This window comes from Anthonomus grandis, chromosome 14 (genome assembly GCF_022605725.1).
Source record: "Anthonomus grandis grandis chromosome 14, icAntGran1.3, whole genome shotgun sequence".
Lineage (NCBI taxonomy): Eukaryota > Metazoa > Arthropoda > Insecta > Coleoptera > Curculionidae > Anthonomus > Anthonomus grandis.
The window spans coordinates 6,006,676-6,028,286 of NC_065559.1; the positions used below are offsets into that span (position 1 = coordinate 6,006,676).

Consider the following 21,611-nt stretch of genomic DNA (forward strand, 5'->3'; position numbering starts at 1 on the left):
ACCAAGCAAGGTTTGACCTCTCACCTCCACTGCCCGGTTACGGGTTGGAAAACCTGCTTAACCGGAACCTCTATGTTCGGTTGCCTCTTGCTCTTTTCTAGAAGAGCGCCTCTTTTCGGAGTGCTGTCTCTTCCCTGTATCTCCGTATTTCTACGGCAGGGCTCGTAGTTCTTCAATCATTTCTGGGATGCTTGTAAGCAATCCCTGGGTCTTTTATAATAGACCCGTCTTTGTCTTTCTACTGCTGGATCGTAGTTTGTTAGGTGTTGCAGATCTTGGCATGGATGATTTCTTAGTTTTTCATAGAATTTTTGGGCCTTGTTGAGTATAAATTGGGGGATCGAAGTCCAATTTATGTCTCGATGTATATCAATGTTCCTAATAAACCAAGGTGCATTTAGGGTGGTCCTAATGCACTGGTTTTCTGCGGATAAAAGTCTCTTGATGTTGGTTTTGGACGCATACCCCCACACCGTTGAGGCATACGTCAGCTGAGCTCTCATAACTGCTTTTATTATAAGCAGCTTTGTTTCTTGTCGCATCTCGCGCTTCCTAGGATAGGATAGAGTTGTGTCATTGCTTTCTTGCACTTTGCTATGTTGGCAGCAATGTGATCTCCCCAGTTCAACCTCTTGTGGAGGTTTATTCCGAGGTATTTCACATTGTCCTGCCATTCTAATTCGGTGTCTTCAAGTGTCAAGTTGCCTTGATATGGGATGCGTCTCTTTTGGAAAATGATCGCTTGAGTTTTGGCAGGGTTGATCTTGATTTTGTTGTCAGAGCACCACTTGGCAATTTGGTTCAAGTTGCCCTGTAGCGCTCTGCCAACAACCGCTAAGTTGCGACTCCTGGCCAAAATAGCAGTGTCATCTGCAAAGAGGGCTGTCTTGATATTTGGTGAAGTTGGTAAATCACTTGTATATATATTATATAGAATGGGGCCGAGGACTGAGCCTTGCGGTACTCCCGCTTCTATCGTCTTGATTTGGGACGTTGCGTACTCTAACGTGGAAGGATCTGCCATGTAGGTAGCTGTGAATAAGTTTAATTGTCTTAATTGGGAAATTTAGTCTCTTCATCTTATGTAATAATCCTATATGCCAGAGTTTATCGAAAGCGCGTTCTATGTCCAGAAAAACGGCTCCAGTTGCTGATTTAATGTTGAATCCCTCTGTTATATATTCAGTGATTCTTAAGGCTTGTTGTTCCGCCGAATGGGATTTAACAAAGCCAAATTGAAAATCTGGTATTACATTTAGATTGTTGATTGTGTTGGTAAGTCTTTGTTTTATGGCCTTCTCTACTATCTTGCTGGTGGACGACAGCAAGCTAATAGGTCTGTAGTTTATCGGGAAGGTAGCGTCTTTGTTGGGTTTTCTGAACAAGATGATGCTGGACCTCTTCCAGGGTTTTGGAAAATAATCCAACTTAATCACTGCATTTGCAATATTTGCAAGTGCAGTGATCGCCCTCGGTGGGAGCTCCTTCAGCATCTTGTTCTTAACCTTGTCGTTCCCGGGCGCTTTTTTGGTCTTGGAGTGCTTGATTATCGCCTTTATTTCCGCTGGAGTGACAAAATCTAAGTTTGTTTCCGGGGTTGTTGTTCTTAAAATGGCTCTAACTTCTCTCTCTATTCTGTCTTCATCATCCAGGTCCAAGTCTGTTTCGTTTTCTCTAAATACCTCCTCAAGTGTGTCAGCAAAGGCTTCGGCTTTGTCTTCATCACTGTAGGCCATTCCATTCCTACCGTGCAGAGGAGGTATTTATTGTGTTGGTCTTCGTAGGTTTTTTTGGATTTTCCAGGCTGAGTGATCCTGAGTGTTTAAACTCCTCAGTTTCCTGTTCCATTCGCTGTCTCTGTGATTGTTTGGCGAAGTACATGAACATTTGGCGCAGTACAGTAGAGTGGTGGTTTAACTCTTGTTTGTGCTGGTGTGTTCTCGTTCTTGTATATTGCCTTCGCAGTCTTCGGTTCTCCCTTATGCATTCCTGCAGCCCGATGGGCAGTGTTTCAATCGAGCCCTGTCGGACTGATTTCTCCACTGAGTTCGCGCTGTAGGCCTGCATGATGGATTCCTCAAAGATAGCTGCAGCATTATCAAGTTCTCCTTTTGTTTTAATTCTTAGGATTGGAAAAGCGTTTTTAAGCACTTCTCTGAATCCTGTCCAGTTGGTTTTGATTTTCGTTCTTATTATTCGCGCGTTGCCAATATCGTTACAATACATATATACATTGCACCACTGCTTCTATTAATTTTTGACGCCTGAAAGAGGTTTAAGGGTATTTTGCTTCGGGAATCCGACCGTTGAACTGGGATTTAGATGAAAAAAATAGCACTACCACTTTTCTTCTACGTCAATATGAAATTTCTTCTAAATTCATTGACAACGGCAGTGTCCAAAAGTAAGTACTTTATTTAACAACAACAAAATTAATAAAATTATATACTTCTCACAATGATTTTAACAAACAATAGAACAAAACAAAGATCACATACTTTTTGTACTAGGAAGAACACAAATATGGTAACCACTTATATTACATATGGTATTTTTCTAGAATTTTCCCAATTGCTTCTTTGGAATACTTGCAAGTGCTAGCACGACAGTCGCATGTAAACGATTTGTACTTCACAAGCCAAAATTTTTCACCATAGTCAAAACTAGAATAAAATATTAAGAACAAATGTAAATGAAAAAGTTTTATATTACCTCAATTCTTCATCAGCTTTAATATCCTTTTTGGCAAACAGTGCAATCCGAGGGAACCTCAGATCGTGATGGTCAACAAACACTTTTACCGGGTGCAAATTTGGATCGCAAGAATGATTAATGAACCTGGCAAAGTTACCGTAGAATTTTGCGTCTATTGCATACGAATCTGTTTCCTAAAAACTCAGTTTTAAAATTACGATGTTATTTTCCTACGACCACCTCCGAACATTACTGAAAGTTTTCAGCCCATGGTTGAAAAGTACTACTTTATTTAATATTTATAGCCATGCTTGCTATGTTGTTGTTAATCTATTAATAGGTGGCGTCTATTTTACACATGCGTAGAAAAAAATCAAAGTCCTCATATACTTATAGTATAGTCGTAGGATACATAAAACGCAACCGAAATTAATATGTAAAATTTTACCTTATTATCAAGATCAAACAAATAACTGTCGTCTTCCCTGAGTTCCGCCTCGACATCAGTCATTAATTCCCCAATATATTCGCACACATAACTGCCCATAGGGATGAAATTTAAACATTTAATGCCCCAGCCTTTACTCTCGGTGCGAAATAATTGAAACCTTTGCGAAAGTGGCTTTTGTATCAAACGGTTATTGCACAAGATTTTGTTGCAGTTACATAAGTCGTTGCATTCGAAGATTAAGGGAGGATCTGGAAAATAAGTGTATTAAATGAGCAAAATAGAGGTTTAATATTTTAGCAAAATGCTTTAATGGATCAAGATGTTAATTTAGGCCAAGAAGATCGAGAGAATAGGAAGTAATAGATTGTTCACTATCATCTCGAGTTTAAAACGACTATTAGATAAGCAAAGCATTTTGGTAAAAAGTAATGTTTTTTACTAAACAATGTAAACTTACCAGAGAAGTTAAATTCAGGTACTAATTTCCCGTCAGCACCGTACCAACATCTTAAAGAGAGTTTCGCGCATGTACAACTCAAACTGTTACATCGGTCAACACAAATACATGGTTTCATTGCTTTTATGTTCATATTTACATGAAGGTCGGAAGTGATACAATTTTTGGTAATATAAGAGTAATCTTCGGGTTCAGGTTTATCGTCTATGTCATTGTAACTTTGAATCGGGTTTAATTCTCTACCACGTGATATGTCACTGAAATATTACATTTTATACTTAGCGACTCTACATTCGAAAGAGAGATCGGGAAGAAAGATGAGAAATTGAGTCTTGAAATCTACTTCTCTTTTAGTCCACTTACTTCGCCACGAGGCTGCTTTTAAGGAAATCGGAGGATTCATTTTTTAGACGATTGGCTAATAAAACACTACAGGCACTTCCATGTGGGGCACAATCATACGGAATCTCATTATTTTTATTTATTATGGAAAAATCGGCTTTTTGTGTCAGTAAGTAAATTACACAGCCGTAGTGATTTACTCTGGCACAAATGTGACTAAAACAAAATAAAAATAAACATGGCGTTGCTGCCACAACCTGTATGCTAATAATTTTGTGTGTACTTACAGTGGTGTATCACCATGAGCATTAACAACATTAATATCAGCTTTGTAACCTAAAAGCAATTGTACAACCTGCGTGCCCCCTTTAAATGCTGCCCAGTGTAATGCTACATTTTGTTCAACGTCCCTTAAATTAATATTATATATATTTTGTAATGATTTAACTATAGATTACCAACCTAATATTGATATCGGCTCCTCTAGATATTAAGTATTTAACCAGATGACCGTGGCCATGTTCGCAAGCCCACACCAACGGAGTCCATCCTCCATCGTCTTGAACGTTGATTAAAATTAAGGGATCAATGGCAGTTTCTAAAATGTATTTACAAGCCGGTTCGTTTCCCACTTTAGCTGCTAAATGTAACGCGGTCATTCCATCAATACCCTGTAAAACCAAGAGCACATTTAGTTAAAAAAAAAGTGAAAGAACTTAAAGTGGATCAAATTGAAAATTAATCCAATGCCTGGAACATACAATAACTAACTTTAAATATGTGGAAGAAATGCATATTCCAAGTCCAATAAAAATATCCTCAAGTATCTTCAAGAAAATAGAATTTAAATACAAATATCTGGATTATATAAGAAATGATAAAGAATACATTTATTGCGGTTGGGCAGTACGACTCCCGAGGATATTTTAGATTATTTCTCCAATTATGCCCCCGAAGGTATAGAGTATCTTGACCATGACAGTTGTAATGTTGTGTGGCTGGATAATTTATCAGTTGCTCTACATGGTAAATCAAGAGTTGTTCATCAATAAAAGATATATTCCCTTCCCAAGGAGTTTTTAGATGATGTAGAAGAACCCAGAGTTAATAATGGTAAGAGTATCTAACCTAATAAAAAACGATATTGGCAACGTCGCTGTTTTTCATCATATCGGAATCATCGATGTAACGCAAGCGTGCAAACCGCTCGACATCTCTGGAGACACGTGGAAAGTTAGCGAATCTTCCGGAACCATGGTCTAGCGAGTATATAAGGAGCAGCGTTGCTAGATGTTAAGGAGAATTATTGCATGCATTGTTCCAAATTATCGTATGACACTGCTAGGTATCGAAACTGTTTAATATTTATAATTTGAATAAACATTAAATTGAATGTAAAGCGAATAAAGATCTTTAAAACGAATGTACATTTCTTATATACCAAATATAAATATGTAATGGAAGGAATAAAAATGTATGAATAAAAGATACACTATAAATGCATAAATAGTCAGGTACAGAAGAGTATTTAAAAAAAGGAAAATTTATTAATGTCGTCATCGAAGTCATCAAAGTTTTCTCTTAGCTGTCTCTCTTACAAGTCTTTTCAGCTAGGTTTTGGTAGAGTTTGGCTAATCATATTTAATAACATCAGTAGATGGCAGTATCTGGGTCACGTCATTTCCATTCAAGGAGTTGCCCTTGACAAGGCAAAGGTCCAGAGTGTCAAAGAATAGTCAGTTCCCAAACACAAGCATGAGCTAGTCAGCTTCTTGGGATTATGCACTTACTTCCGACGCTATGGGGAAGTGAGAAAAGTGAGGGAAAGATTTAACTGGGTCAAGTAATGGACCGCAGAAGGCTTTGACGCGTCAGTACAACGTGGGAAGTTCTTTTAAGGATTGCCATTAATGTTGCTGGTCGATTTCCCGAATCAGAAGCAGAGAATAAGTACATCGTGGTCGTGATGAACTATTTCAGGAAATGGGTTGAGTCGTACCCTCTACCAAACCAGGAAAAGACTCTTATTGTAGAATGACACAAGCGGGCACATCTCACGACATCTCTGGAGACGTATGGAAGGTTAGCGAATCTTCCGCGCAATGACCTACCGAGTATATAAGGAGCTGCGTCACCCCTGGGAGAAGGTGACAGTTCAGCTCGGAATATTGGCGCGACATTTGAATCGGATTTAACTAGTAGTAAATAAATACGGTGTAGATAAATATTTCTAGTAGTTGTAAGGGATCGTGTTTAATAGTGTAAGTGTGTAAATAAATCAGTTGACTATTTTTGTGGATCGAGTATTTTAATTCATACCTTAACGAATGGTAAAAACGCTACAATACCCTGAAGAAAATCATCATAATTTCAGTTGTCTTGAAGAAATGGTTTTATCCAATTTGTAAAGTTTCATATATTTCACAAGAGGTGATCCATACATACTTCGTTTAATACGTTGAATCAAATTTCTTACCTTTAAAGTGACATCTGCACCACCAATCCTAACCAAATATTCGACAGTTTCGTTATTTTGTTCCAATATTGCCACCATTAAAGCACTATACTGTTCTGCATCCAGGCAATTTCCATTAATACCTGGATTGGTGGCCAGGAGATGAGTTATTAATTGATTTCCTTTTGATGCGGCTAAATGTAAAAAAGTTCCCTGATTATGATCTTTTAGTTTTATTTTTAGATCGACACAATTCCGCTCTAGAACGAAAATCAATTATCAATCTAAGACTAAATAGACTGAGTAATACGGATTTAACCTCACCTAAAATCATAAATACCTTTTCTGCATCGTGATTTATAATTGATTCAATCAGATCATCTGTTTTAACGTTATTTAGGTTTCCATACTGGACTGTTCTAAGTTTTCTAATTTTTTCAATAAGATTTGGGAAGAGATCAGAAATCATTGGTTTTTTTATGTTTTTTAATTCAGAGCAACTTATTTTAGCATTTTTTCTAAAAAAACAAACTGAAACTAATATAAAGAAGATAATTGTAAACCTGAAAAACCAAACGGTTTTAAGTGAGTAGCAATAAATAACCTAGATTATACGTATCTTAATTTTATAATTCCCTCTGCACCTGCAAATTTAATATCTTTCCCTATTTAAGTTGCATAACAAATGGATCTACAATATTACCGCCTAAAATACTAGATATAATAAAAAGGCAATCAATAATATCCGGCAATAATAACTCGAAGTTGCTCCCGTCCAATGACAGTGTATCAGCAATACACACATTTCCCGAAATTGTGTATGTAGACCACACCCTAATTGTGAATCCTAGAAATGAAAATAGGCCTTTTCCAACAGTTCCATTACTGTCTGAATCCTCTAGAAGCTGTATTTTTCTGGTGTTTATTCAATTACAATGAAAAAGCATCATTGTAATACAATGTTTTGACACCTCAGACTACGATGCGAGAAGGAATAATTTCTTCAACTTAATTTACTGGAAATGAGGTAGCCTTACATCAAGAATGAAACACTTCTGTGTGAATACACTCCGAACTGTACGTCTAGGCATCCACAAATGAGATGCTCGATGTCTGACTGTAGCACCTTAAACTTCGTGGATTAGCTGTGCCAGAGTCTGTGGCGGATGGTGCGAAGTGGTTAGTACCCTCTGCATCATATCCCATACGTGGTCGATCGGATTTAAATCCGGATTTCTGGAAGAAAGTACATAGTATGACGAGCAATATGGGTTGTGCGTTGTCTTGCTGACAAAGGACGAGTGGACGACCCTCTAGATAAGGCAGTAAAGTGGTTTGTAGGACAACATCAACATAACGCGCAGGAGTCATCTAGTCTCGGACAAAGAGAAGGGCGACTAGCAAAGACTAGCATAGGCGATAGCCCCCGGAACCATTACCAATGCTGCCAAGTCTTATGTTCTCATATTTTACCCTTTAAATCTCATGCATTTTGAAATTTACATATAGAATAATTTTCCCTTCGTAATAATTACTTCGGGTAATTGACTCCTAGCAAATCCACAAAACAAGAGAAAACTGCGTATTGTATACAGGAATCTGTATTAAACTTAAATCAAAGGTCCCTACTTAAAAAATGCTTGTCTATGATATCTAAAAGTTGAACTATTGGAAGAAATCTTGTATGTGATTCCCGCGATTTCCCCCACAAATCGCTTAACCTTTTATCAGAAAGTTCTTTTTTATTTTATGATTAAATTAGACGTTATTAAAATGGAGCTTACGAGTAGTGATAGTGCAACTGAAAGAGATGTTCCTGGTCCTAGTGAAAATATTCCTTTAGATGCATTATATGGAAGTGTAATATAGTTATAAGTTCTTGAAAAGTACATCTTTCTAAACACTCTGCTTCGGAAAAACACAACAAATTTATCAGTCTTCTAGGAGTTCCAGCTATAAGACAGAACCGCAGGTTTTTTAGCAGACCACAATCTTTCCATTAAGTTGACAGAACATTTAATTGATTACAAGCACTCAGGAGTTTAAAAAAAAATGAAAGGCAAAGGAACCAAAATTACTAGAGTACAGTAAAGTAACACAAGAAAGCCATTTAATTCAATTAATGAAAAAGAACAAGTTTTGCATTATTGTCGATGAATCCACATTTAGTTTTGAAAATGTGTGTAAAAAGTCACATAAAAGATAATTTTTTAGTCTAAATTCCTGTTCCTGTCGAAACTAATGGAGCTGCCCTGTATGAAATAATAAGCTTTTTCAGGAAACACGAAATACCATATAAAACAAATATTATTGGCTGCGTCGGATGGGGCTAGTAATATAGTTGGTATAAAAAATTCATTGGTTAGTAGGATACAAGAAAATATACTAAATATATTTATGAATAAATAAAACAGATAAATAAATTTATTTATTATTTTTGTCCATTCATTATTGCCTAAATATTACAAGAGGTTTGTTCTGTTTCGTAATTACAGCCTTGAAAAAGACGTAAATAAACGTCGAATTGTCAGAACCTTTTCAAAAAAGGAAGTTTTGGATTTCTTGGTCCTAAACCTGCGAACTCCATCTACACTACTTACTAAGGACGATACTTTTAGTCATTATATTCAATATTAATATTTTGTACAAGTACAGTAGTGTATGCACTAGAGCCTAAAGCAGACATCTATTATCCTATTGCTTATCCAGTTAATCAACTCAGATCAAGGCAATTGTAAATGAAAATTGCGCCATCTCATGCATTTTTATGAACACATTTCATGTTTTTGATTTTCCTGACCTGGCTCCACTGACCATTACTCCAACAGACCTGTGCATGTCTCTCAACAGCATATCCAGTGGCGTCGTACTCTTTTACAGACCTCGTGCATACCTAGACAGGATCGCGGTTCGTCACTGAACATGACATTCTCCTAATGTTGCCGTGGTCTACTCGGTACTGCGCTACTAAGGCTCGAATGGGACGATACAGTGAACGCATCGTAACAGGTCTTCTTCTACAAACCATTGGTCAGCGATATGACGCATAGTACTAGTAATTAGTAACTACTAGTAGTAATTAGTACTAGTAATAAGTAACAAAACTGCCTCGTAGGGCTAGTTGTCTGAAGTGGCTATCCTGACGCTCTCTGGTACGTCTCGGTTGATTATTTGACCCTCTATCCATATCCTATATACACCGTCATTGCAATACAACACGGCGGCCAATTTCGCAATGGGACAAACCAACATCTCTATAGTGATTCATTCTATTCATTCTCCCGTCAAAATCGCTACCATAGTGATATTTTTGATGTCTTAGAACTCCTGGCATTTTGTTATGCTTAACACTGTGTAAAGGGACGAGCAATAATCAGCTCTCAGAAAGTGCTTTCTTTACAAAAACTAAGAGACAAAATGTTCAGTTGTTAGCATAGCATCATGCTTTAAATATAGTGATTACGTTGCCGAAGTTATTCCTTCTGGGTAACTATAACCTTCTGCATGTGCTCTATTCAGTATTCTCTCATTTTCTAAACAACTGTTGCCGATCAATTTTAACTATAGAGCAAATATTGTTGTGTTAACCAAAGCGGATGAGGCAATCGATCTGGCAATTACTTAAGATGCGAAATTAAGTTTCGCCAAGCATGTAGCAAAAATGGTTTCTGATCTTGCCAAATTGTTGGGTTTTATTTATCGAAACTGTTGGCGTTTTGAAAATATTAATACTTCATTTTCTTTTATTTCTGTGGTAGATAGCGATATATTAAAAGTAGTTTATAACCTAAAATCAAATGCAATTGGCCAAGATAAATGAAATTTAAATCTTATTTTATACTGTTGTCCATTTTTAATTCCTCATATTAGACATCTTGTAAACTTTTGCTTGATATCAGGTACATTTCCTGATTCATGGAAGCAAGCCAAAGTCAGTTCATTGTGCAAATGTGCAACAACCCTAAGGAATTTAGCGACCTTCGATCAATCTCAATCCTTCCTTGCTTATCCAAGATTTTAGAAAAAGTAATGGGGACTCAGTTCGGTTTTAGACAGGGACATAGTTGTGAGACAACTCTTGCTGAGGTCACTGATTCAATATTTAAATCATTAAATTTTAAAAATGCTCTGGAATCTGTTCTTATTGTGCTAGACTACTCTAAAGCATTTGACACTTTAAACCATGAACTGTTGTTGGCAGTACTGCAGTATATTGGGTTGTCTGACATGGCATTAAGGCTAGTTAAATCATATTTAACAGATAGGTTTCAAAGGGGTTGCATCGGTGACTCTGATTCAAGTAGTGTAAAAATAACAGCTGGTGTTCCTCGAGGAAGCATTCTGGGCCCTCTCTTATATTCTATTTACACTTGTAACACCTACAAATGTCTTCAATGTGATCACCATATGTATGCTGATGATACCCAATTAATTTACAGCTTCACTGGTACTGAGAAAGCCAATTTAAAAATAAATAGTGACCTTCAGTATTTAAACGAAAAATCGACAAATAAGCAGCGTAAACTTAATCCAGCCAAATCCGTAGCAATTGTCTTTGCCAGTGACATTCGCCGAACGAATATAGTTAATGATCTACACTTAAAAATAGGAAATGAAAAGATAACAATTAAAGATTGTTGGGTCTAATTATAGATCATAAATTACGATTTAAAGAACACATTACTACAAAACTTAAAATAGCCTATTCAACCCTAAAAATGCTTTATCCACACAGACATTATTTAAATCAAACAACAAAAACCTTATGCGAATCCTTAGTCTTATCTCACTTTAACTTTTGCGACTTTTGCCCATGCCTTGATAATGAAACAAAACGTCGAATTCAAGTTGTTCAAAATTCCTGTCTAAGATTTATTTTTGGTATACGAAGACGCAACAGCATTACTTAAAAGCTTAAAGATGTAAAATGGTTAGATATGGCAACACGTAGAGAGCTACATTCAGTTTCTTTTTATTATAAAATTTTAAAAAATCGCACCCCCACTACCTCTTTCATAAAATTAAACCAAGAACTTCAGCACATCATGTAAAACTAAAGGCAGCCACACACATACAGTTTTTCCTCAAGGTTTGGACTGCGCAGTTCAAGCCTTGAGTTTTTCCTCAACGTTTGTGGTGAAAACCTTGAGGCTGCCGACGGACTGTACAGTCCACAAAATCCTAATCGAAAAACCATCGTGAATAACTGCGCAGACTTGTCTGAACAGGCCAAACTCGGCATGTGTGGTAGTATCGTAGGGTAATTTATCAGTATATGATTAGTTTTTGCTAGATTAATACCGTGGGTGATTACAAAACTATGAGCCGTCAATTTGTTTTATTAAAATATATGAAAGCGAGTCTTGTCTTTGGCAAACAAAGTGCAAGGAATACCACGACAGAAATAAAAAAAATGCGGGATATGCAAGATTGGCAGAGAAATTAAAAGAGATTGAGCCGAATGCTACAAAAGATGCTGTGATCAAAAAAATAAATAACCTGAGAAGTGCCTTTAGAAAGGAAAATAAAAAACTTGAGACTCTTTGAAGTCAGAAGCGTCAAGTGACGACGTATACAACCCAAGCTGCGTGCTGCTACTTACTGTGCTTTTTCTGCATTAGTATTAAATGGTTAAATGCTTACTAAATTGTATTTTTATCAAGATATTGCTCGAACTAACCGCTCAAACTTAGACAGCGATAATGATGATATCAACGATGATATTAACACCCAGGTAAGTTTTTCAAAAAAAGGGTTCATAAATCATACACAGTCATATTTTGAGAATCATATATTACGCTAATTACTGACTTTAAGGTGTGATGTTCACAATATCGAAATACTTATATACCTACATTCTATCAAAAATATCCATATGTCTTTCGATAGAATACTTATAGGTAAGTAGGTATTTCGATATTGTGTACATCACCCTACTTTATACACCACAATGCAATTAATAATAATTGCATCTAACTAAATAAAACACAACACATGCCTATAGAGTTTTAAATGAAATTCAGTTGCCACGGTACTTGGCCTTCATTAGCAAAGTTCATAAAATCTTCTCTCACTTTTTTTGCCGCACGAGCCATGCCTCCTGGATTGTTTAGGTTTAAGCCATATACATATACATTATTTGCCTCATATCCTGAAGTAGTTGTACCTTCATGTGCATTGTCGCTGTCGAAACATTCCGAAGGGGCGTATAACAGCTGGGTCGAGTTTTCATTAAATAATTGTGCAGGACACAGCAGGCCATTACCACATCTTCAATGTTTTTGGGTTTCACATTGATTGCCGTGTGAAATATTCAGAATCTTGCAACCAAAATTCCAAATAAATTCGCGACAAGCGATAGTTATATATTCTCCGAGCCTGTGAAATAAGGTCAGCTTGCCTCAAAGGTTTCATCATATCCTTTCTCAAAGGAAAAGCATCATCCGCTATAAACACATATGGCGTAGTTGTATTTGAGTTCCTAATTGTACCTGCTGGAGGTATAGGAAGACGATTATTGGAAAGTTTTTCGAAAAATTTGGTATTCTTCAAAACACCGCCATCTGAAATCCTACCGTTAGTCCCAAAGTCACACAATATGAATCGATAATTAGCGTCAGCTATGGCTAGTAGAACCATGCTATGCCTTCCTTTGTAGTTATAGAATTCGGAGCTACTGCCAGCAGGCGGTATAATAGTTATATGTTTCCCATCCATAGCTCCAACGCAGTGTGGAAAATTTCATTTTATTTCGAAATCATTTGCAATATTTTTCCACTCTTCTTCAGTCTGAGGGAACTGAAACAATAAAAACAAACTATAATAATATATGGAACAGTATTATCTTTATAATATGTCTCCTCCATACCTCGCAACTATATGTTAACCATAGTTGCGAGGTGGCACCTTTTGAGACAAAAATAACGGCAATTGTGTAAGGTCCCAATAATTGAGGAGATATGCATGCGTGTTTCCATTAAACTGACCAAAAACAGTGTACGATTGTTAAACGTGTTTCCTTAATTGTTTCAGGAACATTTAGACGAATTATCGTAAAACGAATCATCCCAAAACAGTGAAACCCAAAGTACTTCTGCTAATTATGAAGAAACTTCATCTGAACCAGTCGCAGGAAGTTCTGCACCGACACCTCGCTCTCAGTATTCGTAACTGAGGAAGGGTTCAAACATCACAACAACAAGTTTTGGAAAATGAGGTATTGCAATCGGTAAAAGATCACTTCAAAAGGCCACGACTTGAAGAAGACCGGTTTGACGTTATTGCAAAGGCCATTGCTATAAAATTACGAGGGCTTCCAAAACAGCAAATGCTCATAGCTGAAAAAATAGTGAATGATACTTTGTTTCAAGCCGAAATGGGTCAGTTAACTATGACGCATAAACTTGTTGATGAGGCTACAAATATGCCAATTCGACGTCAATTTGACTGCTACTATCGTCCAGACACTAATCTGCAACCCTTATCAGTATGTCAAGAAAGTCCGTTAAGTTATTCGAGTTCGCCCAGCCCCGACCTAGGACGTGTACAAAATAACCAGCGTCAATCATCAGGCATAAATAATAATTTATCAGAAGACCATCAAAGCGTAGGATCATTTTTCTCGAATTTTGCGGAGAACATTAATAATTGAAACGATTGTAAAAAAAAATAGCTATTAAATAAGTTTAATGTTGAAAAATTAAAGCTTCATAATATGTAATATATTGTTCTTTCTTACCTTTAAGAAATCCCTGTGGAGGGCTTGATATATAGCTCTGCACGTTTCTGGTATTATGTTACCAAGAGGGAAATTATTGTTGAATACTTGAGGTCTTCGTACGTTCTGCCAGTAGCCAAAAACCTCAAGGTTTTGGCTTTTTAATCAAAGGGGTAACCAATGATAATAAATTGAAATAGCTTTGCTCGTCCATTCTCAAATAATTGTGCCAATCTTTAGGACAAACCTTTAACTCGGAAAGGAGATTTATATGGGAGTATTTGTTTCTCTTCATTAGCCATCCTTTTGCCCAGACACTTCTTTGATTATGCTTTTTTTCACGAGTTTTGGCCCACTTTTTCACCATAAGCCAACCAATTAACGCCAGAGCATCATCGTCGGTAGATGCCATAGTTGCCGAAATGAACCGACGCAAAATTTCAGTCCGTGTGTGTGGGGCATCCGCATTTAATGGCAATCCTTAAGACCAAACTGCACAGTTTTGCCTTAAGGAAAAACTGTATGTGTGTGGCTGCCATAAGACAAAGACAAGTTGTTTACATTTCAAGACATCTTATATTTAATTATACAATATGTGACGTAACGCTGCATTTATAGTGTCATCTCTTCACGCTTCCTTTTCTTTCGATCTCTCTTACTATTCTCTCTCTTTTTATTTTGTAAATATATTCTTATATATATAATTATAAAAAATTAATAAAATGCGGCTCGTGGCTTCAACAGCCCCTACGTAATTGTTAGGATGCTGAAAATTAGGCCATTTAATCCCGCACAATTATATTATTATTAGTTCTTTCTACAGCAATGCAAATATTGAATTGTTAATTCTATGGGGAATTAATAAACGTTATTATTATTACTTTAAAACTACGTTTTTTCTCTTATATACTCTACGATCTATAATTTGGTACCCAATTTCTAGCTGATAGATGATATTAAGCGCATTCAGCGTAAGTTTATGAATTGTCTCTGGTTTAGAGAGTAAGGTGTCTTTCTGGAAAGAGGTTTGGATAGTAAATTATACTTAAATAAATTTATTATTATACCCTCAGCAAAAGTAAGAGAAATTCCTTCCATAAAATTCTTATATAACCTTATTCATAACAAGATTGACTGTCCCGCCCTTTTGGCTGGATTAAATTTTCGGGTACCAAGAATAAACTCTAGACATTTTAATTATTTTATGTAAATCCCGCCAGGACTAATATTTTGTTTAAATCCCCTATTAATACGATATGTCAGAATTATATTAATAATAATTTACATGAACGGTGCGATATTTTTGTTGACTGTTTAAGGTCCATTATAAAAAGTATCAAGTAGATAGGTGATGCAGTCTTTCTAATATGTATAGATAGTATGTTTAAGTACATAGAATTTTACTTCCCATTTTTATACATAGGTATTTTGTTATTTTCTTTTTTCTTTCCTGCTTTGCTTGTGCAGAGGTGCCAACTTTAACATATTTTTATTGTTTCTCAAATCAAATTCTTTCCTGTAATTTGGTAACAAACCTGATGGAAATAATGCCTTTTTTTCCCTCATGTCAGTGAGTATATTTTACTGCAGATCTATTAATTCCTATTGTTCACTAAAGTAGGCCAACTATATAAATTCCAACGATAGATATACACATTATTTTCTAAAGCAATGTCTATAAAATGCCCAAACCCTCATTAGAACTTAAAAATAAAACAAAATCAACATAAAAAAAATATATTTCAAACAAAGAAAAATTTACAAACTAAAACAATTAAAATTAAAGATTTGAACAAAATAACCTTTAGCCCGACATGCAAAATTAAACGTTAGTTACTTACGAGTGAGATCTTTGCACCGGCATAAAAACAGGCGTTATTGCGGAAGACATTTTGATATGAGTAGTGGTACTTAATACAGAATCCGAACCGCAATGTGGACAATAACATTTTCCATTCAGGGACAATTTACAACTGTCGTGATAGTGATGTTTGGAGGCGCATTCTAAAAAATCACCCTGAAAACCCCAATATATATTTATATATAAATGCAGGCAAATCAAATATATTAGACCTGGGTGCAAAAAGTACCGCATATGGAACAGCAATTATGTTTAATCAGTCTTTTTTTGTGTGATTCGCAAAATAATCCGAAAGAAACTCTAGTGGATGGTCGCAACATAGTCTCATTGTTTACATCTACTTCTTTACTACACCCAAATAATTTATTATCGATGCTATCTATTGCACTACAGAAATGTGGACCTGAAAACAGATTTTCAAGATGTAATAAATGTGAATTTATAAAATAATTAACAAAATACGTTAAATTGTTCAAATTCTATCCTACCTGCACTGGGTTGCTTCATATAAAGTTCTTTATCTTCGGTACATTTACACATACGAGAAGCCAGTTTTTCTTTTATTGTTTCATCATTGTCACGTTCTCCTCCGATGTTCTTTTTACAATCACTAAACAAAACGTTATAAACCATAAGTTTTGCATTCATAACTTAACAAAATAAAATGATCAAATAAAACCTACTTTTAACACTTCTTCAGGTCAATATTAATTTGTTTTTTTGTTTCTAAACAAACCCATTTTTTTTAAATTAAATTTAAGTTATAAAAGTACTTTATGGGGTCGAAAATGTATCATCAAGTTTGTTTCTGAGGGGCACAACACAAAATTTCAGACCTCGTAAGTATTTCTAATAAGAATGAGAAAGGCACTATTTACTTTAAGCTAAGAAGAAATAAAGAGTCCTTTCTAATCCCTTAATTTGTAAGCTGCTATAAACCCTAATTATAATTACCTGGCAAGTTTTCTTGGGGATTTTCTCACCGAACTTGTAGAATCAGTCTTGACCGATTCTGCAGCCACAGAATCAGATTTGCTTTCGGTAATACACATTATTTTGGCGGGAGAAATGTTATTATCTAACTCTAAAAATCACATAATATATATTGAAACTATTAATACTATATTACTATTAAGTAATTACCTACCATCGGGATTAAGCTTTGGTTTGGTTCTTGGTCCCCTTTTGACTCTCGGTTTTTCATATGGTTCAAAATACTGTTCTTTTCTAGCAATAGCACTTTCAATTATCGATTTGTTGGGCCTGCATCTTGTACGTCTCGATAGTATGTTATTACTATTAAGCTCAGAACTAAAAAAAAACTCAGAGGTTCATTTAACAAATTTAAAAACAATGTTATCTATTAAATATGTGAATTTTGTATTTTATAAATTGTATTTAGATTGTTTATGTAAACTTTTCAGTGGAGTTTTCCTGTTTGCTTTTGATAAGTAAATAAATAACTAAACTGCTTAAGATTTAAGGTTGCTTAGCTTGGATAGCTCAACATGGATCTCTCAGAATCTATAAAAGATACGAAGATCGTTAAATTTAGGCAAAGCTGAGAATTTTTGAGCTTAACAATATGTCGCTTAAAAAAATTAAAAATTCCGAAAGGTTTCGAAGATATTCGAAAATTTTCAACAATCAATTTTATTTTCGTCTGAGCTTATTTCTTATCCGATCTTAAAATAATTTGCACTTTTGCATTGTCACTTTCTTCGTGCTACATGATGGTGTTTTTAGATTTTTGATACGACGTTTCGTCTTTTGGCAACCATCAATAACTTTGTTTTTTCTTATGGGCGGCATAATTGGTTTTTACATTTTGAAAATCCTTGCGAAATTCCGTTTTTAATAATGTATCACAAGTAATATTTTTGATTTTTAAAAACCTAAATTTTTGGAAAAACCAAATGTGCCACAGTAGACAACACAAAATTTAAACTGTCATAAATATCTATATGTTTTCTTAGTATTGTAGTACAAAGTGACATGTATTTTACTAATAATTTAAGCAATTACGGTTTTTACGAATGAAAAAAGCGAGATATGATTAAAATTTAATATTAATACGATAGAAATGCCATTATCGCATTCACACCATATTTTATATAAAACTTTGAGTAAAAATCTTGGTATGTTTGCTTCTTTTAATAAGCCTATAAGGTAAATATGCAGATAGAATGGATGAAGAAAACTTACTTAGAAAAATATGGATTAGCGATTTTTGTTCTTATTGCACTACAGAAAAAAATACTTTGTAGATAACTATGAACCCAGAGAAATGTACATACACATCAAGGTTCTTAAAATATTATTGCCTCTCATACAAGTGTTTTTGGAGATAACTTAAAAAAAAGTCTAATTAAGCCATTTAAAATTTCATTTAGGTTAAAAGCTGCATCCTGGTAATACTGAAAGACATGTGCTTTTTTTTTGTAACTGACTAGCGCAAAAAATTACTGATTACCCCGATTTTCTTGAGAATGTGATATAAACTGATGAAAGTACATTTACAAACTGTGGCATTTTTAATATAAATCATAAAAGCATTTGTAACCAAAATAATCCCAGAAAATTTTGGAAAATTATTATCATTTCTAAAATTCTTCTTTTAATTTTTTTTTTGTTTTAAATTAAGTTATTCTTTTCAGTTTTTGAAGGTAGTTAAATTTATGGTTTTAAGTTTTGGTAGCTTTGTTTTTTTTTAATTTGAAATTTTTTGGAACATTTTTTTTAATTTTCCAAGTTTATCAAACATTTTTTTATTATTCCAAGTATTTGGAATAAGGCCTCCTTTTATTGCAGGATTTCGGAGTTATTTTTCACGCCTTTCAGGCGTTTGAAATTATTTTGTATTTAATTTTTGGTTTTTACAGTAAATCATTGGCGTTTTTATTTTTTTTTAATTTGAGAAATTTCCATGTTTTTAGAATTTTTTGACAACCTTCCCAGGTTTAACAAGTAATTGTTTAATTATTCCAGGCATTTAAAATAATGTTTTATTTTATTCCAGGCTTTTAGTACTAGTTTTTATATTTTCCAGGGGCTGCAAGTGATTCCAAACATTTACCGTAATTACAAAATTATGGTAAACGTCTGGTAGGGTTTTGATTATTTTATTTATATTTTTTTGAATACCTATTTATACATATATACATCATACATGTATATTGTTGGCAAATAAATAAATAAGTTAACCAAATCAATGCTGAAATTGGTGCAGGGACATAATAAAAAATAATGGATATTTTACAAAATATTAGATTTAAGCTATATCCCATTGGATATTAAAATAAATTAAAAAAGAAATCAAAGTTGCTCTACTTTTTTCCACCAATAAAATTAATTTTTCTTTATACCAAAAAAAAATAATAAAAGAGAAACCTATTTTAACCTTAAATTTTAAATGGTGAGCTACTCTTAAATATAATATGATACCATTTACTTTAAGTCAATCATAAATAGAAAATATATTTTAATATTTTAAAAGTTACTCTACTGTTTGCCACTACTGTATTTTCCTATAATACTTATGTATCATTACTTGTTCAGCACAAATTTATCACATTTGCCAGATATGCCCTTATGAAGTCAGGCCTGGATCTTACCTGCTCTAAGAACATTTGAGTATTAACTAACTAGTTAATACTCTATAATTGATAAACTCTATAATGATCGCAGTTCTTTGATGTTTGCTTTGCATTTGCACCTTTTTTCTTTACATAATAATATATCCTCTTATACAAGACAATGTCAAATGTTTGTCCATACTTTCTTTTACACAACAACCTATTTACTAAATAGTCCTATGAACGCAATAGCTACTACAGAGAATACATTTGTAAAACATTTTGATTTTTTTGGTACTTCTTTAAATAAATTTAATTATTCAGCTATATTAGGGCAACTATTTTGGGATAATATCTTAGCCTAAAATCTAAAGGGTGGCTTTAGATTAAGCTTAGCCAAGAATAGTTTATTAGTATTATACAGGGTGTCATTTTGAAAACTTTCAATGCAAATATCTCTGAAACTAAAAAAGTTAGAAAAGTTCAATTTGGTACAATATTATACAGCTAAGAAGAACTACAACCATCATATTTTGGTTGTATAAAAATAAAATTTTTCCTAAATTTTATATAAAGAAAGGTATAAGTTAAATAAAATTAATTCTGTTTTTCTAAAGTGTTATTTCATTTAGTTAGATGCTCAAAATGCATTCTATTTTGAGCCAAACAAAATAAAAATCTATTTTCAAACTCATTTTTCACATTTTGAAACACTTCTCTTGGAATAAATGCGCATTCTGTACTAATCTGTTGCAGAAGATCATGAAGTACACCATTTGAAGGAAGTACTTCCTTCAGGTGTTGGTAACATATTCAATAAATAAATAAATCTATGACACATTTATATTTTATATGTTTAAAAGACATTGGCCTAATTATACATCTATACCAAGTATTTACCTTTTTTTCCAATCTTCTGCATCTAACTCTTTAATTTTTTTGTTGTCGCATTCTTTGGATACAGGACTTTGTATAATCTCAGATGTAACCTCTGTGCTCCCTTCTAAGCTAACAGGAACAACCATGGAAGCCTTATTAGGAGTACTTGCTTCTTCCTCATTATTAAGAACATCTTCAATGGTAATTGAACTGTTAACAGTTGGGGTCCCTATGTCCATAATTAATATTTGTTAAGGATTTATGAACATTAGTAGTTCAACAACACATCTAAAACTGTACGTAAGGTAAATAGTATGACTGTTATCACTTTATCTATAGAAGGCAAATATTACTTTTTTAAGCACTAGGTCCTGAAGGTATGTATTTTACTAAAATGATAACAATTTTCTCACTAATTATTTTATGAATATATTATTTATCAATTAATGTTATTGCACACTGAAGGTTATTTTATTAATTTTACAACTAATATCACTTCCTTTTAGTTAGAAGGTACGAAAACTAAAAATAAATAATTATCTTGTTTTTATTTTCAATTTGTTTATTTATAAAGCTGTCAAATGTCAAAATGTGTTTCCAGTAAATGAAATTTGACAATTAAGAATCAGGCAGGTGAGTCAAAGGAGATGAAACGAGATGAAACTGTGACAGGTGCAAATAGCAACTGATTTAAAGCAATGTGCGAAGGCCGTGAGGGCGCTGATAACATCGCCAAGTACTGGCAAAATTACTAAAGAAACTGAAATATTATGGTCTGAAAAAAAGGGCTATATAGTGGTTTACTATGTAATAGTAATCTGTCATTATATAAAGCTTTCCATAAAAACAACATGGACCTAAGTCGAATACTTGAATGCAATTATGCTAATCATTTTGCTGATTTGGCTTGTATATTACATGGCCACACAAAAGACTATTTTCTAAACCCACTATATAATTCTAAGCATCTAAAACTAAATAGATCACCTAATTTTGTCGAAAGCGTGGGAACTGCGTCTGAGCGTGTGACTGGTTCTCACTCTTTTTTATAGATGAGACCGTAGAGGTTGAAGCTCCCTTTCATTCAACTGCAATATCAAAATTAAAGCATTGTAGTGCAGTTTTATTATATATTCAATCCCTTCGGAATAAGGTGGATGAGCTTCAACTTCTGCTTGCT

The 21,611-nt window shown here is 34.3% G+C and overlaps 2 protein-coding genes across 3 annotated transcripts in view; one reads left to right on the forward strand and one right to left on the reverse strand.

Annotated features, from left to right (window-relative positions):
* The window catches only part of LOC126744793 (kynurenine/alpha-aminoadipate aminotransferase, mitochondrial-like), a 411,884-nt gene that overhangs the window by 280,189 nt on the left and 110,084 nt on the right, over positions 1-21,611 (forward strand). The gene's annotated exons all lie outside the window — the stretch shown is intronic.
* Positions 2,398-21,002, reverse strand: LOC126744784 (histone-lysine N-methyltransferase EHMT1-like). Of its 2 annotated transcripts, XM_050452335.1 has the most exons (16): positions 20,785-20,999; positions 20,453-20,725; positions 17,125-17,288; positions 16,932-17,061; positions 16,466-16,587; positions 16,190-16,380; positions 15,958-16,133; positions 6,724-6,917; positions 6,421-6,659; positions 4,407-4,615; positions 4,232-4,354; positions 3,966-4,160; positions 3,603-3,859; positions 3,143-3,393; positions 2,713-2,888; positions 2,398-2,663 (listed from the first exon to the last, which is right to left on the reverse strand). In XM_050452335.1, exons 2-16 carry the CDS (start codon positions 20,668-20,670, stop codon positions 2,540-2,542), a joined length of 2,769 nt encoding a protein of 922 aa, XP_050308292.1. In that variant the 5' UTR covers positions 20,671-20,725; positions 20,785-20,999; the 3' UTR covers positions 2,398-2,539. The 2 variants fall into 2 exon arrangements, with proteins under 2 accessions (XP_050308292.1, XP_050308293.1); XM_050452336.1 differs by lacking the exons at positions 15,958-16,133; positions 16,190-16,380; positions 16,466-16,587 and having other exon boundaries at positions 20,785-21,002.